Raw genomic sequence first — 27,462 nt, 5'->3', positions numbered from 1 at the left:
ATATAGAGTGGAGGCAATGTATGGCACCCCCGTCCAACACTGACTCCCATTATCTTTACCGGCTCCCTCAGGGAATCGCTGCATCTGGAGGGTAAAGATTCCTCTGCTACTGAATGAACATAGCCTCTTTTAGAAAGACTGTGCCCACTGCCTACAAGAACATATTAGCAAAAGCCAGATGTTAATTTAAAATGGATGCACACTTTAGTGTCACAAGAGATGCAAAAAGTTAACTAGCAGAGTTACAGCACTGACATTTCTAAATCCATTTTTTCCCCCCAGCTTTATACTTTTAATATGGTAGATCAATGGACAGAAAATTCTCTAGTGCTAAAGATGTTCATAGACTTAAAAACAGATGTGTTTCTGAAGTATAAACTTTATTATACATAAAAAAACTTGCAAGTAGCCATTATATTTTTCATTTAGTACTTTTTGTTGATATAGACTAGAGTTAGTCAAGATTAATAACATACATTTATGTGAATAGCTTTTTTCACATTACTATATTTCTGTATGTCCTTTGTCATCCATTTATATAATGTGATTACTCGTCATCATAGCCACAGAGGGCAGCCAATACAGTCTCATAGTCCCCGCTTGATTTTTCCTAAAATAAAAAAGAAAATGTTCAATTACCAAATATTGTTCTTACTAAAATATAGCAATTATGTTCATGATCTTGTCTCTGTTCCATCCCTTGTGCAGGTATCCTTACATAGTGTGACCGGGCTGCATATGGATCACATATGGATCCTATGGCAGGACTGCACAGTGTATGGGCACCCTTACACATAGGAAACAATTGTTCAACACACAGTTGTCAGCCCCCTCTTTCCCATCACCATTATGCTGAATGTGCATTTTATTTAATTGGAGCAGTTTAGGGTACTGTTTATCTCTAGGCCAAAGAAAGGGGGGGGGGGGGGGGGGTCCATCCTCTCTGGTACAGTACCTGTCAAAAGTTTGAATACGCTTTTCAACATTGTATGAAATTGAATATTTCTATATTGCAGATTCATATTGTGGACATGAAAATGATGAAGGAACACATATGGAATTAAGTAGTAAATAAAAATGTATTAAACAAACCAGAATATTTTTTATATTTTAGATTCTTCAAAGTAGCCCCATTTTTGCTTTAATGACAGCTTCACACACTCATGATATTTTCTCATTTCGCTTCATGAGGTAGTCATCTGAAAAAGCTTTCAATTAGCAGGTACAGTATGCCTTGTCAAGGGTTAATTTGTGGAGTATCTTGCCTTGATAATGTGTTTGAGACCCCCAGTTGTGTTGTGCAAGGGTAGGATTGGTATACAGTTTCATACAGTATTTAGCCCTATTCCACTACGATTGTTATCCACATAATGGCAAAAACCACTCAACTAAGTAAAGAGAAACAGCACTGCACCACTACTTAAAGATATGAAGGGCAGTCAAACTGGAAAATTTCCAGAAGTTTAAAATTATCCTAAAGTGCAGTCATGAAAACTAGGGTGGAAGAGATGCAAAATATCCCTAGTGGACTTTGATCCAAATTTCAGGAAAAATTTGGTTTGCCACAAAGCCAAATTTCCTCGCTCTTCGTGGTAATGAATCATTTTTTCCTAAAATGGTGGCTAAAAGTAAAAAAGAATTATACTCACCTTATCTACTTTATTGTGGAGAGGCCGTCTGCTCTTATCTTGATTGAAGAATACTCGCCAAAGGACCTGCAACGAGCGCGAAGATGTCACCATGTGATCACACTGGCTGTGTGCTCTGAGGTAATCAGTGATGAAGTCACCGCATGTGGCCAGCGTGGTGACGTCTTCACGCTCGTCACAGGTCCTTTGGTTGGTCTTCTTCAATCAAGATGGGAGAGGATGGCTTTTTAACCCTGGATTAACCTCTTAGCCCCTGAATGTGAGTCTGAAGGGGTTAAAGGAACGGGATGCATGATCGCCACTCCCATGCAATGGAAGGCGATGCGTGATAAAGTAATTAGTAACAAATTTATTTTCTTGACAAATTTTGGCGAAGATGCCAAATCAAATTTCTCAAACCTTCGCTCATTTCTAATGAAAACCAAATAATATGCTGAAACTGGCTCTCATGAGGAAAGGAAGATTACATTAAAGCCAAGTTACCAACCTCAAAAGCCCTAAATTAACAGCACCTCAAGTTAGAGCCTACATAAATGCTTTAGGCCCCTTTCACACGAGCAAATTTTTAGTGTGGGTGCAATGCGTGAAGTGAACGCGTAGCACCCGCATTAAATCCTGACCCATTCATTTCAATGGGTCTGTGCACATTTCTCTGTTGCGTGAGATTCTCAGCATGTTCTATATTCTGTGTTTTTCACGCAGCCCTGGCCCCATAGTAGTGAATGGGGCTTCAGTGAAAAAACTGTACTTTAGGCCTCATGCACACGACCGTTGCGTTTTTTGCCGTCCGCAAATTGCAGATCCGCAAAACACGGAAGCGGCCCGTGTGCCTTCCGGTATTTGCGGAACGGAACAGACGATCCATTGTAGAAATGCCTATTCTTGTCTGCAAAACGGACAAGAATAGGACATGTTATATTTTTTTTGCGGGACCACAGAACAGAGCAACGGATGCGGACAGCACACGGAGTGCTGTCCTCCTCTTTTGCGGCACTATTGAAGTGAATGGGTCCGCACCCGAGCCGCAAAAACTGCGGCTCGGATGCTGACCAGAACAACGGTCATGTGCCTTAGTCTGATGAGTCAATTTTTTTTTTGGGTTCCAACCTCTATGTCTTTGTAAGATGCAGAAAGGATAAATGGTTGGCTTCTACATGTGTAGTTCCTATCATGAAGTATGGAGGAGGAGATGTGATGGTGAGAAAGTGACATTGTTGGTGATTTATTCAAAATTCAAGGCACAGTTAACCAGCATGGCTACCAGAGCGTTCTGCAACAACATGCCAAACCACAAGGTTTGTAGTTAGTGGGATCAGCATTTGTTTTTCAACAGGACAATGACCTGAACACACTTGAAGGCTATGTAAGGGCTATTTGATGGAGTGATGGAGTACTGCGTCAGATGACATGACCTCCACAATCACCAATCTTAACCCAACTGACATGGTTTGAGATCAATTGGGCAGCAGAGTGAAGAAAAGCTTAGCACCTCTGAGAACTCCTTAAAAACTGTTGGAAAACCATTGTAGGCGACTACCTCATGAAGCTTGATTGAGAGAATGCCACGAGTGTGCAATACTGTCATCAAAACAAAAGGAACTACTTTGAAGAATCTAAAATATAAAACATATTCTGGTTTAACACTTTATTGTTTACTACTCATTCCATATGTGTTCCTTAGTAGTTTTAATTTCCTCAATATGAATCTACAATGAAGGAGAAAAAAAAAAATATATATATATGTTTTTATATATATATATATATATATATATATATATACAGCCAGGTCCATAAATATTGGGACATCGACACAATTCTAAAATTTTGGGCTCTATATACCACCACAATGGATTTGAAATGAAACAAACAAAATGTGCTTTAACTGCAGACTGTCAGCTTTAATTTGAGGTATTTACATCCAAATCAGGTGAACGGTGTAGGAATTACAACGGTTTGCATATGTGCCTCCCACTTGTTAAGGGACCAAAAGTAATGGGACAGAATAATAATCATAAATCAAACTTTCACTTTGTGATACTTGGTTGCAAATCCTTTGCAGTCAATTACAGCCTGAAGCCTGGAACGCATAGACATCACCAGACGTTGGGTTTCATCCCTGGTGATGCTCTGTCAGGCCTCTACTGCAACTGTCTTCAGTTCCTGCTTGTTCTCGGGGCATTTTCCCTTCAGGTTTGTCTTCAGCAAGTGAAATGCATGCTCAATCGGATTCAGGTCAGGTGATTGACTTGGCCATTGCATAACATTCCACTTTTTTCCCTTAAAAAACTCTTTGGTTGCTTTTGCAGTATGCTTTGGGTCATTGTCCATCTGCACTGTGAAGCGCCGTCCAATGAGTTCTGAAGCATTTGGCTGAATATGAGCAGATACTATTGTCCGAAACACTTCAGAATTCATCCTGCTGCTTTTGTCAGCAGTCACATCATCAATAAATACAAGAGAACCAGTTCCATTGACAGCCATACATGCCCACACCATGAAACTACCACCACCATGCTTACTGATGAGGTGGAATGCTTAGGATCATGAGCAGTTCCTTTCCTTCTCCATACTCTTATCTTCCCATCACTCTGGTACAAGTTGATCTTGGTCTCATCTGTCCATAGGATGTTGTTCCAGAACTGTTAAGGCTTTTTTAGATGTTGTTTGGCAAACTCTAATCTGGCCTTTCTGTTTTTGAGGCTCACCATTGGTTTACATCTTGTGGTGAACCCTCTGTATTCACTCTGGTAAAGTCCTCTCTTGACTTTGACATACATACACCTACCTTCTAGAGAGTGTTCTTGATCTGGCCAACTGTTGTGAAGGGTGTTTTCTTCACCAGTGAAATAATTCTTCGGTCATCCACCACAGTTGTTTTCCGTGGTCTTCCTGGTCTTTTGCTGTTGCTTAGCTCACCGGTGTGTTCCTTCTTTTTAAGAATGTTCCAAACAGTTGTTTTGGCTACGCCTAATGTTTTTGCTATCTCTCTGATGTTTTTTTTGTTTTTTTCAGCCTAATGATGGCTTGCTTCACTGATAGTGACAGCTCTTTGGATCTCATCTTAAGAGTTGACAGCAACAGATTCCAAATGCAAATAGCACACTAGAAATGAACTCTGGACCTTTTATCTGCTCATTGTAATTGGGATAATGAGGGAATAACACACACCTGGCCATGGACCAGCTGAGAAGCCGATTGTCCCATTACTTTTGGTCCCTTAACAAATGGGAGGCACATATGTAAACGGATGTAATTCCTACACCGTTCACCTGATTTGGATGTAAATACCCTCAAATTAAAGCTGACAGTCTGCAGTTAACGCACATATTGTTTGTTTCATTTCAAATCCATTGTGGTGGTGTATAGAGCCAAAAATGTTAGAATTGTGTCGATGCCCCAATATTTATGGACCTGACTGTATATGTACAGTACATATATATATATATATATATATACACAAATCCTACTAAAATTGGTGGAATTTGCAGGCAAAAATGTTGCTGAACCAATCCCTCCACTGCCATATCCCTTTTGAGCACTGCCATCAGAAAACTAATTTAGTTGTCTGCTCTGCTTCCGTAGTAGCCTGTGCTTGCTAGAGTCCCTCTGCTCCTTCCCCTCAGGTAGTGCCTAGGAGGGAGCACTGCTCTGTCCTCCCCATTCAGTCTTAGACCTGTTTCCAGCCAGCCCTACAGCTTACTGTTTGTAGGGCATGAGAGAGTGCGCTTTCGCTGAGTCTTTAAGGGCTAACATGTGCACATTTTATGGCAAATATGTCAGGATTCAGCTGGACAAAAACTGTTGTGTGCATTGTTTTCTGTCAGTCCAAATCCTGGTATAATAGAGACTTAATCTCCACTGGATCCCATTATAGTGAACAGGGCCAGAGGGCATTTTGTAACATTTGGCTATGCCAGATTCATAGAGCTCTGATGCTAGTGTGAAACAAGCCTAAAAAATGTCATCTTTATAAGTAACTTTACCCTTTAAAAGCAAGTCCATGGGCATCTTTATGTTTACTAAATCTACCATAAAAAAATAAAAAAACATAAAATGCATACCATAATAGCTGCACGAAGGGATTTGCCAGTGATCTTCTTGAACTGAGTTTTAATAGCTTTAAAGTCGATTTCATGCCGTGAAACTATTATCCTGTTGACTATTTCATCTTGAGTTTTCCAGCTCTATGAGAAGAAGATATTGATATGGTTAAGAAATTATTGTTCTTAAGTTATTATTTCAAAGAATATAAAAAGTTGGAGTAGCACATTGCACATTGTCACACTGGCAAATCTGGAGATTTTCTCTACTTGTAGTTTGGTAAAAAAAAAACTGAAAAAGGGCCTGCTTTGCCGGAGTTGACAGAGAGAAGAGTGGGTTCAAAACTCCACCAGCATCTACTTCACCCATGTTTTGGGCTAATTAGGCTCATTCGGAGCAACCTGGGGAAGCTAAATTGGAGCCACCTGGGGAAGCTCAATAGAAGAAGAACAGACATTACCAGCCTGTCAGACTTCTAAGGGCTCATGCACATGGCCGTTGCCTGGCCGTGCCCAAATTGCGGGGCACCGGCCGTTTGTGATCAGTATCACGGATGTGGACCCAGTCACTTGAATGGGTCCGCAATCCGTAAGGTGCGGTGCGAAACAAAGGCACGGAACCCCACGGAAGCACTACAGAGTAGTGCAGACAGATCATCGACCCATTCAAGTTGAATGGGTTTGGATCCGTCTGCAGCAGCTGCACTGATGGTGCCCACATCGATTTCATGCAGTGAAACTATTATCCTGTTGACTATTTTATCTTGAGTTTTCCAGCTCTATGAGAAGACGATATTGATATGGTTGAGAAATGATTGTTCTTAAGTTATTTCAAAGAATATAAAAAGTTGGAGTAGCACATTGCACATTGTCTCACTGGCAACTCTGGAGATTTTCTCTACTTGTAGTTTGGTAAAAAACCTGAAAAAAGGCCTGCTTTGCCTGAGTTGACAGAGAGAAGAGTGGGTTCAAAACTCCACCAGCATCTACTTCACCCATGTTTTGGGCTGATTAGGCTCATTAGGAGCCACCTTGGGAAGCTCAATCGGAGCCACCTGGGGAAGCTCAATAGAAGAAGAACAGACATTATCAGCCTGTCAGACTTCTGACTAAGGGCTCATGCACACGGCCGTTGCCTGGCCATGCCCAAATTGCGGGGCACCGGCCGTTTGTGAACCGCATTACGGATGTGGACCCATTCACTTGAATGGGTCTGCAATCCGTAAGGTGCGGTGCGAAACAAAGGCACGGAACCCCACAGAAGCACTACAGAGTAGTGCAGACAGATCATGGACCCATTCAAGTTGCAGCTGCACTGATGTTGCCCATGCATTGGGGACTGCAAATTGCAGTCTCCAATGCACAGAACGGCTAGGCAAAGGCTGTGTGCATGAGCCCTAATGGACAATAGCTTGTATGGTTATTTTTGTATATTGTGCTAGACAGTAGGCCTGTACAAGGATAATCAGGACATACTGTTGTTTAGGTAAAGCCAGGACAAGGATAGAAGTTTTTTTATGATTTTGTTTTTGAGCTTTTTGTATGCAACCTGTGATATAAAACTGTCAAAGGTCAGTTGCACCAAAATCCCTCCCAACCTTCTTCTTGTGTGACTGTCTAATTCCTTACACAGTCCACATATTACACGTTATCATTAGAGATGAGCGAATTTCTCAAAAATTCGATTCGGACAGTTTGCTGAATTTTCCAAAAAGATTTGATCTGATTTTTTTTGCCACGCATCGCGTTAAAAACAGCTATTTCCTGGCTGCAGAGAGCCTGTATAGTGGTCTAGAACACTGTGCCTTGCAGTAACACGCATAGGCAGTCTGCTGTGGTAGTGAAATAATACTGTGAGTCAGTATGACACGCAGATGGCTGGCCTCACACTTAGAATCGCTGCACACTTCACTTATTTGGGCAGTTACGGTGCCAAAACTGCCCAAATAACTCAAGTGTGAACTCAACCTTACAGGTCAATGTTAGCGCCAGGTATAAAGAATTGTGCAGAGGCCCAAGATCCTACTGTAGCATGAAAGAGCGCACTCCTTTCACACCGTCGTCAGCTGATTCCACATAGATGTCTACAGAACCTGTTCTATTAAATTCTTACACAAGTAGAGCCCCCCTGACAGAGTGGAAAGGGTGTCAGCAGTAAGTTTGTGTTGACGTCACTAATTATTTTGCCCTTCCTCTGATTCATCAGAACAATAACCCCCCAAAAAATGGATCCTATCTGTTGAGCATCCGTCTTCACTCGGTCAGCATTTGGTCAGTAATCCATCAGTATTGCTAAGGCCAATTCACTTCACCACACAACTGCTAATAAGCCCTTTTTCCCCACTTAAAAAAGGCTTTAGAACATATAACTGCACCACACAAGGGCTAATAAGACATAGACATATTTCCTAGTAATACACCCTGTTAATTGCTGTATCACACAGACTTGAACCCCAATAAAAAGAATGGTTTGCTGGAATTACAGAGCTGTATAATGGCAATTTGGATCCCCAGTCAGTGCAGCAAGGTGTAATAGGATTGCTCCTATTACCTGGGCTGTACACTCCCCTATTAAACCGTGTTCTCCTTTTATACTGTGGAATAATTCCTCCCTATCGTTTCCCTACTCTTCTAATGCTCTTTCACTGAACTTCTATTCAGCAAAATAAAAGTTTTAAAGTCTTTCCTTACACTTTCCCTAGCGCCTGCTGACGTCTCTACCTGCACTAAGTACACTGGAAAATGGCTGAATCCAAGATGGCTGAGGCTATTTATAGGGCTGTGACATCACAGGGCTGGCTGGCTGCTGATTGGCTGTATGCATGGCATTGTGGGTGATCCCTCATTCCCAGAGTTCCTTGCTCCATGCCCTAACATGTGCAGCAGCCATTATAGCCAAAATATTTGATTCGTTATCACGAAGCATGAGGAAATTCGGATTCGGTGCAAAGCTAGTTTTTCCTGAAATTCGGATCGAATTCCACGTCATCATATTTGATTCGCTCATCTCTAGTTATCATATATTAATGATACAGTGGGGAAAAAAAAAACAGATTAAATCCAGGTTTAGTCTGGATTTATTTTGTAATCAATACAGAAAATCTGATTGTAGCTAATAGGCCATGAATTAAGGAGTTGCTAGGATTTCTTGAAAAAAAGACAAAAAAAACTAGGTCTACCCCAGATTCATTGAGTGCAACTTTTTGAAAAAAAAATGACAAAAAATGCACAACCTTACTCCATTTGGGGAGGGTGTAAAATATTGCAGTAACATCTCTGGGCAAAAGTGTTATGTTTAAAGATGTGCTACATTTTTAAACAAAATGTCATATTTATAAATTTGAAGTAAATTGCAACAATGCAGACTCCCCATAGATTGCCCTTAAAGAGGATGATATGAAGATTGAAGAGTTCTAACATAGTATTCATCAGCATGATATGATGCTAATGATAGGTCCCATCCCCTGATTTAAAGTCAGCCATCTGTCTGAGATACACTTCTTTATTTCTGGTCTGGGATATATTTTTCCTGGATTGTTAAGTCAATCTTTTTCCGGATAGCGGCGCATGGACAGTTCCTGTTCCGATAGAACTTCTGCGCTTGCGCTGTTACTCCAGCCATATCAATCAAGCAGCAGGTGGAGATTCTTCAGCAGCAGAGACAACCCCCCATAGCTGAAGAACTCTGATGAATGAATCGATTCATACAAATCTATTTGCTCATCCCTACTGTTGATGAAGTATTACACTATCAAATGAAAAAAAATATGCACATGACTTACCTTCAATGCATTGCTCAACTTTTCAGCAAAGTATGCTGGTCTGCCTACAGCAACTTTCACTATATGTGAACAATAAGAATTATTCTCTTATCTTTGATCATCTCAAAGCAACAGTTTCAAATACAAATTGAGATTAAAAAGATATTGATGAATTTCAGATTGGCAGGGGTCCGACTGCTGGCACCCCTGCTGCTCGGTTGTTCGAAGAAGTAAGGGCACTCTGCTTCAAAGCTACATGCATGTTATCTCACTTGTAGAGGTGGCGCTGTGTAAATACAACTGCTCGTTCCATTCAAGTAAATAGGACGAGCAGTTGTAATTGCACTGCGCAGCCACTGCAAATGGGATGGCGGCATGGCGCGCAGGTAATTTTGAATGGAAGCAGCCTAGCTGGTTTCTTCAAGCAGCTGATTGTCGGGGAGGCTGGGAATCAGACCCCACCTATCTGATTTTGATGACCTATTCTGAGTATAGTTTTTTAATATCTTTGCACTGCACAGCCCATTTAAATAAAGACTAGAATAACTGTAATATTACATGCAATGGAGACACATGCATATAAATTCCACCAGAAAAAAACTCTTTGGGAGTCATTTATCAAACTGGTGTAAAGTAGAACTGGCTTAGTTGCCCATAGCAACCAATCAGATTCCACCTTTCATTTTTCACAGCTTCTTTGGACTACTTTACACCAGTTTGCTAAATGACCCCTTTCATGTCTCTATATGAAATCAGAGACATGGGGTTACAGTAGAGCCCCACATAAATCTATTAATGAGAGGACTATGATTCTATGCAACTTGCAGATCCTATATTACATTAGTCTGGAATTTCCATTTTAACAGAGGCTACACTTAAATAGTACTGTCCTGAGTGTCTTCTTTTAAAGGGAATGTCCTTAAATTGCATTTACATAGAATTATGTGTTTGCAAAACTACTACTTAAAAAGTGTACATTCATTTTTGCATTTTTTGATTTTGCATCTTTTTCAAGTGAAGTCAACAGTAAAAATGAAGGGTTACATACCAATAGCCACCAAACAATTCTCAATATCTCCTTTCAGCTGCAAATCCAGTGCCGTGTTAAGGTCATGTTTGCTGTACTTTGCATAGTTTTTAAACACTGCAAAAAATAATTCAATCAAAATAAAGACCACAATATAACATACTATTATTTTTTAAGAATTTGTCATAATGGCATTAATCTAAAGTGAAAACTGGTGAACCTTTGAATTGTTTAGTCTTTTGGATCTAAAGCCATGGCCCCATCACTGCCAAACCATGCCAGTTTCTCCATCTTTGTCGTTCAAGGCAGAAAAAGTGTCGGCAACATTAGACATGTGGCCTCTGCGCCACAATTCTGTTGCATTTGCAATAGTAAATCTACCCTAAAATTCCATGTTTATGACATATTCACCTAGGAGAACAACAGCCTTGTCAGTGTTATCTTGCTGCATTGCCTGCATTGGATATCTGACCACACTCATATGGGGCTCTCTCTCACTTTTGAAATCAATGGGGGTAATGGAAAGAGCTGGGGAACTAGCACTCTCCATTGCAGCAACCTTACAATGCCAGATGAGTGTCAAGGAACCTTGGTTCTCCTGAGTGGCAGTGCCTATTCAATTTATAACTGCATAACTGCACAGCTGTTTTTACTACAGATTATCAAATTTAGTTGAAATTCAATTCAGGTCCAGTACTTATTAGGCAGTTGGCAGATTTGATCGGGATATATATATATATATATATATATATATATATATAAATTTGACCCAAATTGAAAGTACCCAGATTGCTCTCAACACTTATGGATGACATTCTAAGGTCTTCTAGGACTATATTCAACCGTTTTCAACCTTATTCAATGCCAAAACACCATTAATAATGCCAAAGTGACAATAACATATATGGTTATGGTAGCTGGTGGTAACAAACAGCCTACTTAAAAATACACTATGCTGTAAAAGTTTATTTTTAAATTAAAACACACAAATTATCTCTTTTTGGTGGTAGATGCTTATCCTCTTTCTTCAGACCTATAAAATGGTGACCACCATCTTAGTCCTAATCAAATCACAAAATAATCGGATTTGGCTCAAGACAAATTAGATTTATTCAGAATTTATCATCTCTCATTATAATTATTATTATCATTACCTTGATGTAAATGTGGAAAGCTTCTCTCAGTCAAAACTTCTATGAATTTAGACGCATCAGCCTTTTTCTTATTTTCTCCTGCTTCAAATAGTGCCTAGTAAAATACAGGACATATTTCTGTATAATAGGCCTATTATTAATCAAAGAATATAAAAAGTATACCACAAAAATATATTTGATATGAATTGTATTGACTACATAATTTACCTTTGCATCTTTATCAGCCAGATCTTCATTAACAAAGCAGTCTTCACTGCGTACCCCCTGAAACAAAGTTAAGTTTTTATTACTTACAGGCTTAAGTCTCTCAAAACTACTTTTGGGAAGTGTACCTCTTGGTGAGAGATCGTTGACATGTCTCTACGATACACTCAAAGACATTTTGCCCAGTTGACAGACTTTAAGAGGGGGTGCGTCATTGTACTGAGAGACCCAGGATGATCACTTTGACAAATTCCCTGCCATCTAGGTTGTTCTGAACTAGCTGTTGGGATAGTATTTGGAGCAGTGGTTACATAAGGGCATGAACCCATTGTGAACAGGCCCAGACAGCCCACCATTGGAGAATCGTTTGATCCCCCAACAAGCATGAGCAGCTCCCACGGTTTAGTTTCCAAACATCCAGACATAGGTGGCACCTTTTCCTTAATTTGTAGTGGTGCCCTGAGAAAACCTGGACTGCTACAGAATGGAACCTTTTTGTTGTTAGCAATGAATCCAGGTTAAATTTGTGATCCAATAGCGGAAGGTCATGTTTGAGCATGGATACCCCATGGTGAGAGCTTTAATCCTGCTTTTGCTATGATGTGACACACTGCCCCAATTGCTGGTGTGATGATCTGGAGAGCCATTGCATATGACAGTTGGTCACTCCTAGTAGTGATATAAGGGACATTAACAGCTGAACAATATGTACAGGACATCCTTATGCCACATGTGTTGCCTCTCATGGCAAAGTTTCAAACTGGCATTTTTCAGCCAAGATAATAAGCGATGAGCGAAGTTTTGAAAAATTCAATTTGCCAGCTTCGCTAAACTTCATCAAGAAATTTGATTTGTTATGAATTACTTTGTTACTATTCACTTTTCATTGTAAAGAGTGGGCACAATTATAGGGAATGGTGATTGCGCTGCCCCCTGTCTTTAACCCCTCAGATGTCGCATTCAACGCTGATTGCAGCACCTAACAGGGGGTTCAGACCTGAGCGTTCTGAAACGAGCGCTCTGTATGCGCGATTGTACGGGCGTTTACAATCGCGCATACAGAGACAGGCGTGCACACATTGTCGCGTGTTCCCGAATATCTATGTGCGGGAACACGCGACAAACGCCCCCAAAAAAGCTCAAGAACTTGTTTGAGCGTCGGGCGTTTTACAGCGCGATCGTACGCTCTGTAAAACGCCCAGGTGAGAACCATTCCCATAGGGAATCATTGGTTTCTCCGTGTTGAGCGTTTTACAGCGCGCTGTAAAACGCTCAGGTGTGAACTTAGGGTGAGACTTACATTCATGTGCTCAGGTTAATCCGGGTTTATATATACTCACCTCATCCACTTGATCGTGAAGAGGCCATCCACTCCCATCTTTATTGAAGAAAACCCAACAAAGGACCTGTGGCGAGCGGGATGGCATCACCATATGTTCACACTGGCTACGCGCGGTGACGTGATCACTGACAGGAGCAGACGGTCTCTCCGCAATCAAGTGGATGAGGTGAGTATAATTTTTGGGGGGTTTTCAGGCACCATTTTAGGAAAAATGTATTCCCTACCACGAAGCGCGAAGAAATTTAGCTTTGTGACAAATCTTTCCTAAAATTCACATTGAATTCTGCTTCGAATGATTCGATTTGCTCCACACTAAAGATAATGCTCACAATGCAAAGATGTCCCAGGAATGTTTCTATCAGATTGCAATATTTCCTTGGACTGCCTGGTCACAAGCTTTATCTTCTATCAAGCACTTATGGGACCAGCTGGGACAGTGGCGTTGCGAGGGGGGTGCGGGCCGCACCGGGTGACACCAGTCTGATGGGGTGTCACCCGCTGGCCGCCGGAGTTCTCCTTAACTAACTAACTTTAGGCAGGGCCGGCGCTTCCATAGAGGCGGGGGGGGGGGGGGGGGGGCTCTCTCCCTCCCCCTGTGCTGCTGCCGCTGCCTCCGCCAATGAGAAGAGGGATTGGAGGAGGAGGGGAGGGGCTGTGGCCACTGCACCACCAATGAAGAAAACTGACCTGTAATACAAATACAGGAGGCGGGTGCCGGAATCAAATAGCCGGCACCCGACCTCTTTGACAGGGAGCGGCACCTGAAGAGTTAACTGTCACTGATCGCAGCCCCCTATCATAGAGGTCGGGTGCCGGCTATTTCATTCCGGCACCCGCCTCCTGTATTTGTATTAACATTGAGTGCGCGCCCCCCCCCAGTATAATAAACATTTTTTGCACCCCCCCCCAGTATAATAAACATTTTGTGCAACCCCCCCCCCCCCAGTATAATTAACATTTTGTGCACCCCCCCCCAGTATAATAAACATTGGTGGCGCAGTGGGAAGTGCCAATGAGGGTTAAAAAAATAAATAAAAAATGAACTCACCTCCTCCAGTTGATCGCATAGCTGCCGGTCTCCTGTTCTATCTTCAGGACCTGTGGTGACGTCACTGAGCTAATCACATGGTCCATTACCATGGTGATGGATCATATGATGTACCATGTGATGACCACAGTGATGTCACCACAGGTCCTTTCACAGGTCCTGAAGATAGAACAGGAGACCGGCAGCTGCGCGATCAATTGGAGGAGGTGAGTTAATTTTTATTTATTTTTTTAACCCTCATTGGCACTTCCCACTGCGCCACCAATGTTTATCATACTGGGAGGGGGCCGCACTTAATGTATATTATACTGGGGGGGGGGGGGTGGCCGCACTCAATGTATATTATACTGGGGGGGGAGGGCCGCACTCAATGTAAATTATACTGGGGGGGTGGCCGCACTCAATGTATATTATACTGGGGGGGGGTGGCCGCACTCAATGTATATTATACTGGGGGGGGTGGCCGCACTCAATGTTTATTATACTGGGGGGGGGGGGCGCTCTCAATGTATATTATACTGGGGGGGTGGCCGCACTCAATGTTTATTATACTGGGGGGGGGGGCGCTCTCAATGTATATTATACTGGGGGGGGGGCGCTCTCAATGTATATTATACTGGGGGGGTGGCCGCACTCAATGTTTATTATACTGGGGGGGGGGGGCGCTCTCAATGTATATTATACTGGGGGGTGGCCGCACTCAATGTTTATTATACTGGGGGGGGGGCGCTCTCAATGTATATTATACTGGGGGGGTGGCCGCACTCAATGTTTATTATACTGGGGGGGGCGCTCTCAATGTATATTATACTGGGGGGGTGGCCGCACTCAATGTATATTATACTGGGGGGGTGGGTGGCCGCACTCAATGTATATTATACTGGGGGGGGGTGGCCGCACTCAATGTATATTATACTGGGGGGGGTGGCCGCACTCAATGTTTATTATACTGGGGGGGGCGCTCTCAATGTATATTATACTGGGGGGGTGGCCGCACTCAATGTTTATTATACTGGGGGGGGGCGCTCTCAATGTATATTATACTGGGGGGGGTGGCCGCACTCAATGTTTATTATACTGGGGGGGGCGCTCTCAATGTATATTATACTGGGGGGGCGCTCTCAATGTATATTATACTGGGGGGGGGGGTGGCCGCACTCAATGTATATTATACTGGGGGGGTGGGTGGCCGCACTCAATGTATATTATACTGGGGGGGGGGGTGGCCGCACTCAATGTATATTATACTGGGGGGGGTGGCCGCACTCAATGTTTATTATACTGGGGGGCGCTCTCAATGTTTGATATACTGGGGGGGCGCACTCAATGTTTATTATACTGGGGGGGCGCTCTCAATGTTTATTATACTGGGGGGGCGCTCTCAATGTTTATTATACTGGGGGGGCGCTCTCAATGTTTATTATACTGGGGGGCGCACTTAATGTTTATTATACTGGGGGGGCGCACTCAATGTTTATTATACTGGGGGGGCGCTCTCAATGTTTATTATACTGGGGGGGCGCTCTCAATGTTTATTATACTGGGGGGCGCACTTAATGTTTATTATACTGGGGGGGCGCACTTAATGTTTATTATACTGGGGGGGCGCACTCAATGTTTATTATATTGACCTTCTACTAAGCATTCTGTATTCAGAATGCTATTATTTTCCCTTATAACCATGTTATAAGGGAAAATAACACAGTGAATAGACTTTCATCTTAGCAACCAAGCGTGAAAATCGCACCGCATCCGCACTTGCTTGCGGATACAATGCTATTTTCACGCAGCCCCATTAACTTCTATGGGGTCTGCGTTGCATGAAAACGCACAACATAAAGCATGTTGCGATTTTCACGCAGCGCACAAGTGATGCGTGAAAATCATCGCTCATCTGCACAGCCCCATAGAAGTGAATGGGTCCGGATTCAGTGCGGGTGCAGTGCGTTCACCTCACGCATTGCACCCGCGCAGAAATCTCACCCATGTGATAGGGGCCTAAGGGTGAATAGGACAAGGGTTCCAGCCCCTAAGGGGGCTAATAGTAAGTGAAAATAAAACACAAACACTGACCCTGGGTTCACACCTGAGCGTTGCGCAAACGCGCGTTTTACGCGCGTTTTTGTCGCGCGTTCTTATGCGCGTTTTTTGTAATAGTAAACGCGCGTTTGACGCGCGTTTGTGTCATTGACTGCAGTGTCCTATGGCCACAAACGCGCGTCAAAACGCCCCAAAGAAGCTCAAGTACTTGTTTGAGCGTCGGGCGTTTTACAGCGCGTTCGTACGCGCTGTAAAACGCCCAGGTGTGAACCATTCCCATAGGGAAGCATTGGATCTCATGTCTTGAGCGTTTTACAGCGCGTTTGAACGCGCTGTAAAACGCTCAGGTGTGAACCCAGGGTAAGGCTACTTTCACACTTGCGGTAGTGTGATGCGGCAAGCAGTTCCGTTGTCAGAACTGCGTGCCAGATCCGCCGATCTGGATGTGACTGAAAGCATTTATGAGATGCATCCGGATGCAGATCCATCTCACAAATGCATTGCAAGAATGAATCCATCTCTCCGCTTGTCATGCGGACAGACGGATCTGTCTTGTATCTTTTTACACATTTTTACCGGCATGCGCAGACCGAAAGGACGGATCCTGCATTCCGGTATTTTGAATGCCGGATCTGGCACTAATACGTTCCTATGGGAAAAAATGCCAGATCCGGCATTCAGGCAAGTCTTCAGTTTTTTTCGCCGGAGATAAAACCGTAGCATGCTGCGGTTTTATCTTTTGCCTGATCAGTCAAAATGACTGAACTGAAGACATCCTGATGCATCCTGGACGGATTACTCCATTCACAATGCATGGGGATATGACGGATCAGTTCTTTTCCGGTATAGAGCCCCTGTGACGGAACTCTATGCCGAAAAAGAAAAACGCTAGTGTGAAAGTACTCTAAAATATTAAGTTTAAATCCCCCCTTTCCCAATATAAAAAATAATACAATAAACATATTACATAGCGCTGCATCCGAAAAGTCCAAACTATTAAATTATTAAAAAATATCTCCTATGCGGTGAGCATTCGCCATTTTTTAGTCACCTTGTCACCCCAAAAAATAGGATAGGACTGTTCTATTATGGGCCGAACATTTCATAAAATGCGAAATGCACGTGGCTTTTTTGCTTGGTATTGAGTATCGCAATACTTTTTTATGGTGATGAAAGCGAATGAAAATTTTGGTATTGAAACAACCCTACACCGATCTGATCGGCGTAGCGTTGTCACGATACCAAAATTTTCATTCGGTTTTGATTTGGCGACTAAAAACGTAATTTGGCTCCTAAATTTTTCAGTTCAGGAGCCAATGGCTACTAGGTATTTTTTTTAGTCTGGAGCCCTGCTATCAGAGGCCGGCGCAGGCGGCGCGATGACGTCATCGCGCCGCCTGAGCCCTGAGCCATACACAGCGCGGGACACAGGCCAGAAGAGGCCTGCATCGCATCGCTGCCAAGGAGGTAACTGTTTTTTTCCTTTTTTTTTTTCTGTATAATACTGATGGCTAGTGGCACATGATAGGAGAGGCCCTATGGCTAGTGGCACATGATAGGGGGGGCCGCCTATGGCTACTGGCACATGATAGGGGGGCCCTATGGCTACTGGCACATGATAGGGGGGCCCTATGGCTACTGGCACATGATAGGGGGCCCTATGGCTACTGGCACATGATAGAGGGGCCCTATGGCTACTGGCACATGATAGGGGGGCCCTATGGCTACTGGCACATGATAGAGGGGCCCTATGGCTACTGGCACATGATAGGGGGGGCGCCTATGGCTACTGACACATGTTGATGGGGGGCTTAGGCTACTGGCACATGATTAAGGGGCATCTATGAGGGCACATTTCACTGGCACATTATTGGGGGACATCTATGGGGGCACTTCTTACTGGCACATTATTGGTGGCACTATAGGGGCATCTACTGAGGCCACAAAGAACGGTTATTTTATATGGGGGCGCTGTATAGGGGCATTTTATACTGGGACACATTGTGTTGGGTACTATGGGGAAGGGGGGAGAGGACTACTACGGGGCACTGAGAAGGGGTATTTTATGCTTACAAATTATGGGGGACACTGAGGGCATCTACTGGCGCACTATATATCGGGCATTTTATACTGGTACATTATGGGGGCACTAGGGGGGAGAGGAGCACTATGGGGGCATTTACTGGGGTCACTATATAGGGGTATTTTATACTGGCACATTATGGAGGCACTATGGGGACATTAGCTCAACTGGGGACATTACAGGGGGGTATTTTTTGCACTGACACATTATAAGGAGAATTATTTCTACTGGGGGAAGGCATTATGGTGGGCTTTATTACTCCCCTATGGTATGAGCCCCCTAGTAGCAGCACCATTCTCTCCCTGCTCTGCTATCCCTCTGCCCCTTCTCCAAATACTTATTATGAAATCTTTCTCATTAGGATAAAACACAACATCAGCTCCGCCGAGCCCCCGGCCAAAGTGTGGAAGTGGCGTCCGAGATCCCCAAGGGCCAAGCCAAGTAATTGTAAGTTTTCATATGAAATATGTTTGTTATATACATATAGCATACACTGTCAGGTGTCACCCAGGGGGGGGTGACGCCATTTTCTACCGCACCGGGTGACACCAGCCCTAGCAACACCACTGAGCTGGGATGCCAGCTTCAGCAACCAGAGTGTACAGGATCTATAGGCCCAGCTGCAACATCTGTGGGCATATGTGCTGCAGAATACCATATAGAACCTGTATGCCTCCATGACCAACCATATCTCATCTTGTATCCAGGCTAGAGGTGGCCCAGAAGGGTACTAGAGCCTCCTTTCAATTGAACAGTTTTCCCTAATTAACTCATCTGCGAGGGTTCACACTTGCTCATTCAGAACATTATCCTTTCTCTCTAATACTGTAATTCACTCATATAAAGTTTCATTCAATTCCAACAACTCCTTCTTGGTGTGTCTTTTTTTGTCAATCAGTGTATTACCTCTATTCCACTGTGCTAAGTTTAAGATGTAACTGAGGTTGTCTTTCACATTTATCTGTCTGTCTGCTTATACTGTATATGTAGAACATGCTCAGACAGCCCAGTATCCAACACTGTAGAAAACGCTAGGAGGAAGGGGCTTGAGCTCTATGTTTATAGAGAGCAGGGCAGTGAGGGCCTGTTCTGGAGGACTTATGAGAAGAGAGACTGGAGAGAAACCCCTGAGAGGACAGTTGAGAAGGAGAGCAGTATCAAGAGAGAAAGAGACATTAAAACTGAGAGAAGAGTTAACAAGACAGCTACAGGAAAGTGGCTGGGACTGTTATCACTGCTGTGTGCCAATTGAGAGATGAAGGTGACCTGTTTCAGGGGTTTGTACAGATCTGCAGACTGATCTTGTGTCATTGTACAACCCTGAGTGATCCATTTCATTGCTGAAATATATTGTCTGTCTTACTCTTGTGCTCATATATTACAACGGTTGTGCCACCCTTACAAGTACAGTAGATGTATGATAACAGTAGCAAAAGTATAAATCTGACTTAGTGATCCATTAACATCAGGAAACACAGATACGATAGGGCCCTGCAGCAAAAACTTAACATGTCTGAAAAACGTATTAGGCTACTTTGACATCTTCTTTTTTTGCTGGATCCGTCATGGGTTCATCAAAAATGCATCGGGTATATAATACAACTGTCTGCATCCGTTCAGAACAGATCTGGTTGAATTATATCCCAAATGAGCAAGGCGGATCCGTCACTATATCCATTGTAAGTCAATGAGTAGTGTTGAATCTAACAGCTGGGCCTAGCAAATGTATTGAGTTACCAATGCACAGTTTACATCAGGTAGTCTGAGATGCAGTGAAACCATCTTGGATAACAAAAGAGGAGCCCAGGCTTGATCTGCTTTTATGATGATAACTCCACTATTGGACTATACCTTCGAGAGGACCAACAACGCTGTCCGAAAATCTCCAGATGTATCATCAGTGATATCCTTTTCAAGATCAGTTTTATAAGCTGGAAAGCAAACAACATTGTATACGTATATCAGTTATGTTATTGGATGATTAAATAGAATCATTACACATTATAAAGTGTTTTTCTCAGCTTGAAGAGTTATAGATATACCAAATCATAATCTCACAGCTGCCTTCTTCTACATTGAAAGTTCTTACTTAGCAGTTGGTTGATTAATAGACTTTAGGTTTCAGTGTCCATAAACTTGAATGGTAACAAAAAAAAAACACAGCTTCAGCAGAATATGTCATCCATAGAAATAAGGAACCTTTTCACTAAATGCTATTTCACAGTTTTAAAAAATTGTTAAGAGCTTTGGTCACACAATGTTCTGCCATCAGTTGACAGTAGTCAACATACCATAACTAAACACCAAATAGCCTGAAAGTAATTATGAGACACAGAGAGCAGCTTTTGATGCATTTAAACCACAAACAAGGAATAGATACAGATACAAAAAGAAGTCTAATTTTTAATTTCCCCACCTTAAACTCTACTTTTAGTTCTGGCTAAAACAATAAAACACACACATAAAAACTGCCTTAAACATCCAGGTATAAATGTAAGCTGGCTGTGATTTAGCAATATAATCTTTTTTTCAACTTTATTCATCAAGCAGATACTGGAACTGTTACCGCATGGTTCACTGGCAAGATACCTGCTTTGTAGACTTCCTTAATCTTTCTGATTTGTTGATTAGGTCTTGTTACAAAAATTTCAATGAGTGTATCTTCATCTGTCCCAAGACCCTTTAACAGATTTACATACACAGTTAGTATTAGTGCAAAACGTATTAGTAATTCTATATCTGGTTTCATTTTAAGACATCCTTGTAACTGAAAAATGTACACTGTTCTTTTTAACACTTTAACTAATTGTCAAATCTATGCATAAAAAATGATGGTGGAAAAGTTATGCAAAAAACTGTAACTTTTAATGATTCATTAAAGAGTCATTAAAGATAGATCTGCTGGTGTCCCTGTAGCCAGAGTTCTTGTGAACTGTAAACTATAGTGGGGCTAGGGTATAAAATGTTCACCCTACTGTGCCCTACCAGGGCTAGTACACCCTAAGTGATCTCCTAATACAGAGTCCAGAATCTGTCCCTATTAACCAGGTCCTAAAAGCCTACACTAGAGGTAAAATAAACCAGCACCTTAATAGACAAATAGTAGCAACTCATAGTCTCTATGTGTTTCATCTGTAAATATCCCCAAGACTCATCAGTGAATGGAGGAAGGGTTATAGTAAGGTAAGCACATTGTATCCACAGGAAGGCCACATATGACAGGTTCGAGACATAGTAACAAACATAGTTTATTAGTTAAGATGCCTAACACGTGGAACTACACGTAGGGGCTACAAATCTCTACTACTCCTCTACTGGGATGCCAGTTTATTCTTCCCCTGAGCCTGGTAAATAGGAACAGGTTCCAGATGGGGCTGCACTTTACAGTCCAGTAACTGCATATTAGGAGGACACTTGGGGTATACAAGCCCTGATAGGGCAAAATAGAGTGTACATTGTATGTGCCAGCCCAGCAACAGTTTACAGTTCGGACAAAATGCTGGCTACAAAAAGACCAACTGACTCACCTTCACCAGGACCACAATTTGTTTTTTATCCTAACACGTGCAATTTTGTGTGTCTGACCGAAGGTACATTCACTTTGAGGGCAATTGGTTTATAAGACCCTGCATGACTATGTTTTAAAGGCAAGTTTAATGGTGTACTGTACATACCTTTTACGTGTCTGTAGAAACCAGACATCATGTGGGTTTGATTTTAAGGAATCATTAAAAGTAATGTTTTATTGCATTGGCTTACCTGATTTGCTGCATTGGTTACACGTGGCTAGTGTATTATTTCTAATTGTCAAACAGTAAACATTAAAACTATGGTGTAAATATAGCTTGGCAAAGTGGTAGCCTATGATTCCTGGAATAAAATACTAGGGTAAAATACATAAGACTAATTTACTATAGAAAAATCCTAATAAAGCGGAACAAACTTTTATACCTCGCATGAGATACAACTCAACATTATGATACCTTTGTTGCTGCTTTTATCTTGCTAGCATCTAACTCCTCTGGAGTTTTCAACATATCCAATATCACAGATGCTAGTTTAGCACTGAGAGACTTCTTTAGAGCTTCTTCTAAAGTCTAGAAAATAAACAAAAATGGGTTCATTTTTGATTCAGAGAAATACTTAAATGGTACTGGTATACAGGTTACTCCCACATTTGTATACATGGATCCAATATGGAGCTAGATGGATATACAGAAATTTCTATAGCATAGCACAGCACCGATACCAATACATAATATGGTTGTATGTAGCCTGATACATGTTATAGGACGTTATTGTAAACAGAGGTATAAGTTGACGCTCTGTAGCTCCAGTGAAAAATTTGTAACAGGGCCCCCAATTACATTGTGCCACTTAAAATACTGGAGCCCTCTTATCTGGCTCAGAGCCTAAGGGTCTTTCCTTTTATAGCTATTCCTCTGATATTAAAAGGGTTGTTCCATTACAACTTATCCCATATTCACAAAGAATAGGACCCTTTGCCCACCATTTAAATTAAGCAGTGGACACGCATAGGAACCTCTGTTCTTCAAATCAGCAGAGGCCTCAGTGGTAAGACCCATGTTGATCACACACAATGCCCCACCTTGTGTATATCGGTAAGTTGTTGTAATGAGACAAACTCCTTTAAATATATTGTAACATCACTGAACTAATTTAATACAATTCTGTAATTTCCATACAAATTTAAATTCTGCTTTACATGTGTCTTATTGTGTCCATACCTTTCCTGTTTTCTTTAGGTAAGCTGCTTTAATCTCTTGACGCTGTTCATTGGTTCTCTTAGTCAAGATATCGATAATAGATCCTGTATCGACTTCTGAAAATGTAAATTAGTAAAATAAACATGTTATTTTATTTTAATCTATATAACACCAATATTCATTCATCTGTTGTATTTGTTAAAAATGAACACCAGGAAAAACATGCGTATTTTCAAGAAGCAGATTTCTATTTTGAGTTATTTTTTGGATAACATTTTTCTACTTTTTTTAGCTATGGGAAATGCATTTACTCAGGAGAATTATCAGAGAGATTCCACAGGAAGAACACTGCACCTTTTTGATCCTATTTCTCTAATATTGATGTTGTTTTCATGTAGTTTTAATATATGGCCAATGTTCAGGTGGGAACAGATCTCAGAGTTCACCCAATTTTTACCCTCCCAAACACGTTGCTTTTTATGCTTTTTACTCACTTTTAGTAAATTATTTTCCTGCTAGTAGCACCCGTAATCCTCTTTTTATTTTTTCTACTTGGAATCTCACCCAAATTAAAGCTATATTAAAGAGTTATTGCTGTGATTATACATAATATTAAAATCTCAAATACTGTAAAGATGCTACTGTGACTCAAAAATATCTATAACAAGGTCTTCAAAATACCATTGCAATTTTAAACGCTGCGGCATAAGGACAATCGGGCTCCTCAGCAAAAAAAAACTGCGTATGACTACAACTTATATTGCTGTCTCTTTGTGGATATAAATATAAAGCCTAACTTGTCTATGATAGTTGCTACACAATTTCATACAGATGATTAATTTGATTAAAACTGATGTGTGTAACATTGTTATATGACCTGTATCCAAAAGCATATGTAAACACAGAGTGGGTCATGTATGAAGACTGGTATGATGCAGCATAGAACACACTGTATTCCCTATTACCATAGCACATACTGTACATATTATGGAATACAGTCCACCCTACTAAGCAATGCCCAGCTTTATCTTCTATTCCTTAGTGTAACAGTTTAAGTGCAACTGTGGTTTCAATTTAATTTTTTAGAAAAAGTTCCAATGTGTGTGTACATCAGGAATAACACTTATTCTGGCCATTATATGACTTATGTCTGGCATCTTTAGCAGTTTTACTCTCTGCAATATGTAATTCTCTTTTTTACTGAGATAGTAGGTGGAGACTAGCTTATCATAATGTCTACCTATTCAAAGGACACAGATAAACAGCATTATCTCCTCCCTAATTTTCTATAGCACATTGTCAGAAGTAAAGGATTACAGCAGTTTACATGTAGATCCATCAGTGAAGTTAGACAGTAGATCAGAGCAGTCCCTCCCTTGCTCTTCTCCTCCCCCCTCTCAATAGACTTCTAGGTAATCTGATGCCTCAGTGAGCAGGCAGCCAGTCTCCACTAAATATATATCTGCACAGTGTATTGAGAGTTAGTGAAGAGGAGGTAGAACAGGACAGTAGTCTGATAAAAGAAGAAGGAAGCATCATTCTCTGATGAAATAAATTACAAAGTTTTTTTTTATAGTTACCCCTGTACTTGCCTTCCATTCTAGAGTGGTACCAAGAGATGTTACACATTTAAAGGATAGAGGGAGTCTCTGCGGAGGTCCATAGAAACCCTGCAAGATTCTTTACTTTGTGGCAAGATTGGGTTGCATTCCAATCAGCCCCAGGATTCTATTTTCTTATCATATGAGACTAGAACAGAAGGATTGAATAGGCTGCTTGTGGCTTGTTGATCTTATACCTTCCCTTGTCCTCCCCTTCTTCCTTCTACTATCTCCCCTTCTTCGAGTCTCAGCTTTTTCCTTTTTTCCCTTTTTTTTTTTCATTATATACTGTTATCATGTTTTATTATATCTGTATTGGATGTATAATCCCAAATCAAGGATTCTGTTACTTTTCTATTTTACCCCTTTGGGTCTGATGTATGATGGACTTGTTAGTATAAATAACTGAGCCTGTGCGCTTGGTATATACTTTTATACTTGACTATTGCTTCTGCCAAGCTATTAAAATGTTAATCAAAACTGATTATACATATTTACCTGTACTATTAATTTGTGGGGCAAAATATGAAACAACAGTTACTCTTTAAAAACAAAATGCAGTGTAATCAACAGGCTGCAAGTTATAGAGCAGGAAAAGCTAGCAGATTTATATATATATATATATATATATATATATATGTGTGTGTGTGTGGGTAAGTATAGATATACATAGATAGCTGTCAGGCACAGATAGCTGTCAGGCACTGATAGGAGACATCACCTGGCTCTGGATGTGACAGGTATGTGCTGCTATACAGGGAGTGCAGAATTATTAGGCAAATGAGTATTTTGACCACATCATCCTCTTTATGCATGTTGTCTTACTCCAAGCTGTATAGGCTCGAAAGCCTTCTACCAATTAAGCATATTAGGTGATGTGCATCTCTGTAATGAGAAGGGGTGTGGTCTAATGACTTTAACACCCTATATCAGGTGTGCATAATTATTAGGCAACTTCCTTTCCTTTGGCAAAATGGGTCAAAAGAAGGACTTGACAGGCTCAGAAAAGTCAAAAATAGTGAGATATCTTGCATAGGGATGCAGCACTCTTAAAATTGCAAAGCTTCTGAAGCGTGATCATCGAACAATCAAGCGTTTCATTCAAAATAGTCAACAGGGTCGCAAGAAGCGTGTGGAAAAACCAAGGCGCAAAATAACTGCCCATGAACTGAGAAAAGTCAAGCGTGCAGCTGCCAAGATGCCACTTGCCACCAGTTTGGCCATATTTCAGAGCTGCAACATCACTGGAGTGCCCAAAAGCACAAGGTGTGCAATACTCAGAGACATGGCCAAGGTAAGAAAGGCTGAAAGACGACCACCACTGAACAAGACACACAAGCTGAAACGTCAAGACTGGGCCAAGAAATATCTCAAGACTGATTTTTCTAAGGTTTTATGGACTGATGAAATGAGAGTGAGTCTTGATGGGCCAGATGGATGGACCCGTGGCTGGATTGGTAAAGGGCAGAGAGCTCCAGTCCGACTCAGACGCCAGCAAGGTGGAGGTGGAGTACTGGTTTGGGCTGGTATCATCAAAGATGAGCTTGTGGGGCCTTTTCGGGTTGAGGATGGAGTCAAGCTCAACTCCCAGTCCTACTGCCAGTTTCTGGAAGACACCTTCTTCAAGCAGTGGTACAGGAAGAAGTCTGCAAGGTAAGAAAAACATGATTTTCATGCAGGACAATGCTCCATCACACGCGTCCAAGTACTCCACAGCGTGGCTGGCAAGAAAGGGTATAAAAGAAGAAAATCTAATGACATGGCCTCCTTGTTCACCTGATCTGAACCCCATTGAGAACCTGTGGTCCATCATCAAATGTGAGATTTACAAGGAGGGAAAACAGTACACCTCTCTGAACAGTGTCTGGGAGGCTGTGGTTGCTGCTGCACGCAATGTTGATGGTGAACAGATCAAAACACTGACAGAATCCATGGATGGCAGGCTTTCGAGTGTCCTTGCAAAGAAAGGTGGCTATATTGGTCACTGATTTGTTTTTGTTTTGTTTTTGAATGTCAGAAATGTATATTTGTGAATGTTGAGATGTTATATTGGTTTCACTGGTAAAAATAAATAATTGAAATGGGTATATATTTGTTTTTTGTTAAGTTGCCTAATAATTATGCACAGTAATAGTCACCTGCACACACAGATATCCCCCTAAAATAGCTAAAACTAAAAACAAACTAAAAACTACTTCCAAAAATATTCAGCTTTGATATTAATGAGTTTTTTGGGTTCATTGAGAACATGGTTGTTGTTCAATAATAAAATTAATCCTCAAAAATACAACTTGCCTAATAATTCTGCACTCCCTGTATAGCAAGTACAGGAGAGTGTGGTTTTTTAATCACAGTTCCCACCACCCCACCCCAAAAGTGATGTACCTTAACCCTTAGGATACCAGCACCGTACATGTAGCGCGCTGATAGGGCGGCTGCAGAAGCTGCGCGCGCACAATCAGAGGCAGGGGTTCGGCTGTCACTGACCCCTGCTGTATGCGCCGGCATTGGTGAAATCACAGATGCCGACGCATTAACCCTTGCACGACCACGGTCAGCACTAACTGCAGCACGTGCGGTATCCTCACAGATGCTGGTGTCCATGGGGTCCTCGCGCTGCTGTGACAGGGACCCCATGGAAGGGAAGGCAGCCCAATGCCTTCCTTAGGCATTGTGGCTGCCTTCCGGGAGAGCCTGTGAGATCCAGCCCCCTTGATCTCATAGGCAAGCAGGCTGTAAGTGTATTACAGTGGTAATACACTTACAGCCAATTCATTACAATACAG

At 41.8% G+C, this 27,462-nt stretch overlaps 1 protein-coding gene across 2 annotated transcripts in view; it reads right to left on the bottom strand.

Moving 5' to 3' along the window:
- Positions 1 to 361: 361 nt before the first annotated feature.
- Positions 362 to 27,462, bottom strand: part of LOC122922407 (annexin A1-like) — a 56,176-nt gene continuing 29,075 nt past the window's right edge. The window contains exons 4-13 of one of the 2 annotated variants that reach the window (XM_044273014.1): positions 23,097 to 23,191; positions 22,332 to 22,445; positions 20,938 to 21,028; positions 20,200 to 20,279; positions 11,839 to 11,895; positions 11,632 to 11,725; positions 10,499 to 10,594; positions 9,472 to 9,530; positions 5,711 to 5,833; positions 362 to 610 (exon numbers count right to left, since the gene is read on the bottom strand). In XM_044273014.1, coding sequence (XP_044128949.1) covers positions 548 to 610; positions 5,711 to 5,833; positions 9,472 to 9,530; positions 10,499 to 10,594; positions 11,632 to 11,725; positions 11,839 to 11,895; positions 20,200 to 20,279; positions 20,938 to 21,028; positions 22,332 to 22,445; positions 23,097 to 23,191 — 872 coding nt within the window. In that variant the 3' untranslated portion in view covers positions 362 to 547. Of the gene's footprint in view, positions 611 to 5,710; positions 5,834 to 5,863; positions 6,469 to 9,471; positions 9,531 to 10,498; positions 10,595 to 11,631; positions 11,726 to 11,838; positions 11,896 to 20,199; positions 20,280 to 20,937; positions 21,029 to 22,331; positions 22,446 to 23,096; positions 23,192 to 27,462 lie in introns of those variants that run through there. The other variant, XM_044273006.1, reaches the window with a different exon arrangement.

The sequence above is a fragment of the Bufo gargarizans genome, chromosome 1 (assembly GCF_014858855.1).
Source record: "Bufo gargarizans isolate SCDJY-AF-19 chromosome 1, ASM1485885v1, whole genome shotgun sequence".
Classification (NCBI taxonomy): Eukaryota; Metazoa; Chordata; class Amphibia; order Anura; family Bufonidae; genus Bufo; species Bufo gargarizans.
This window is presented reverse-complemented; position numbering and strand designations above follow the sequence as displayed.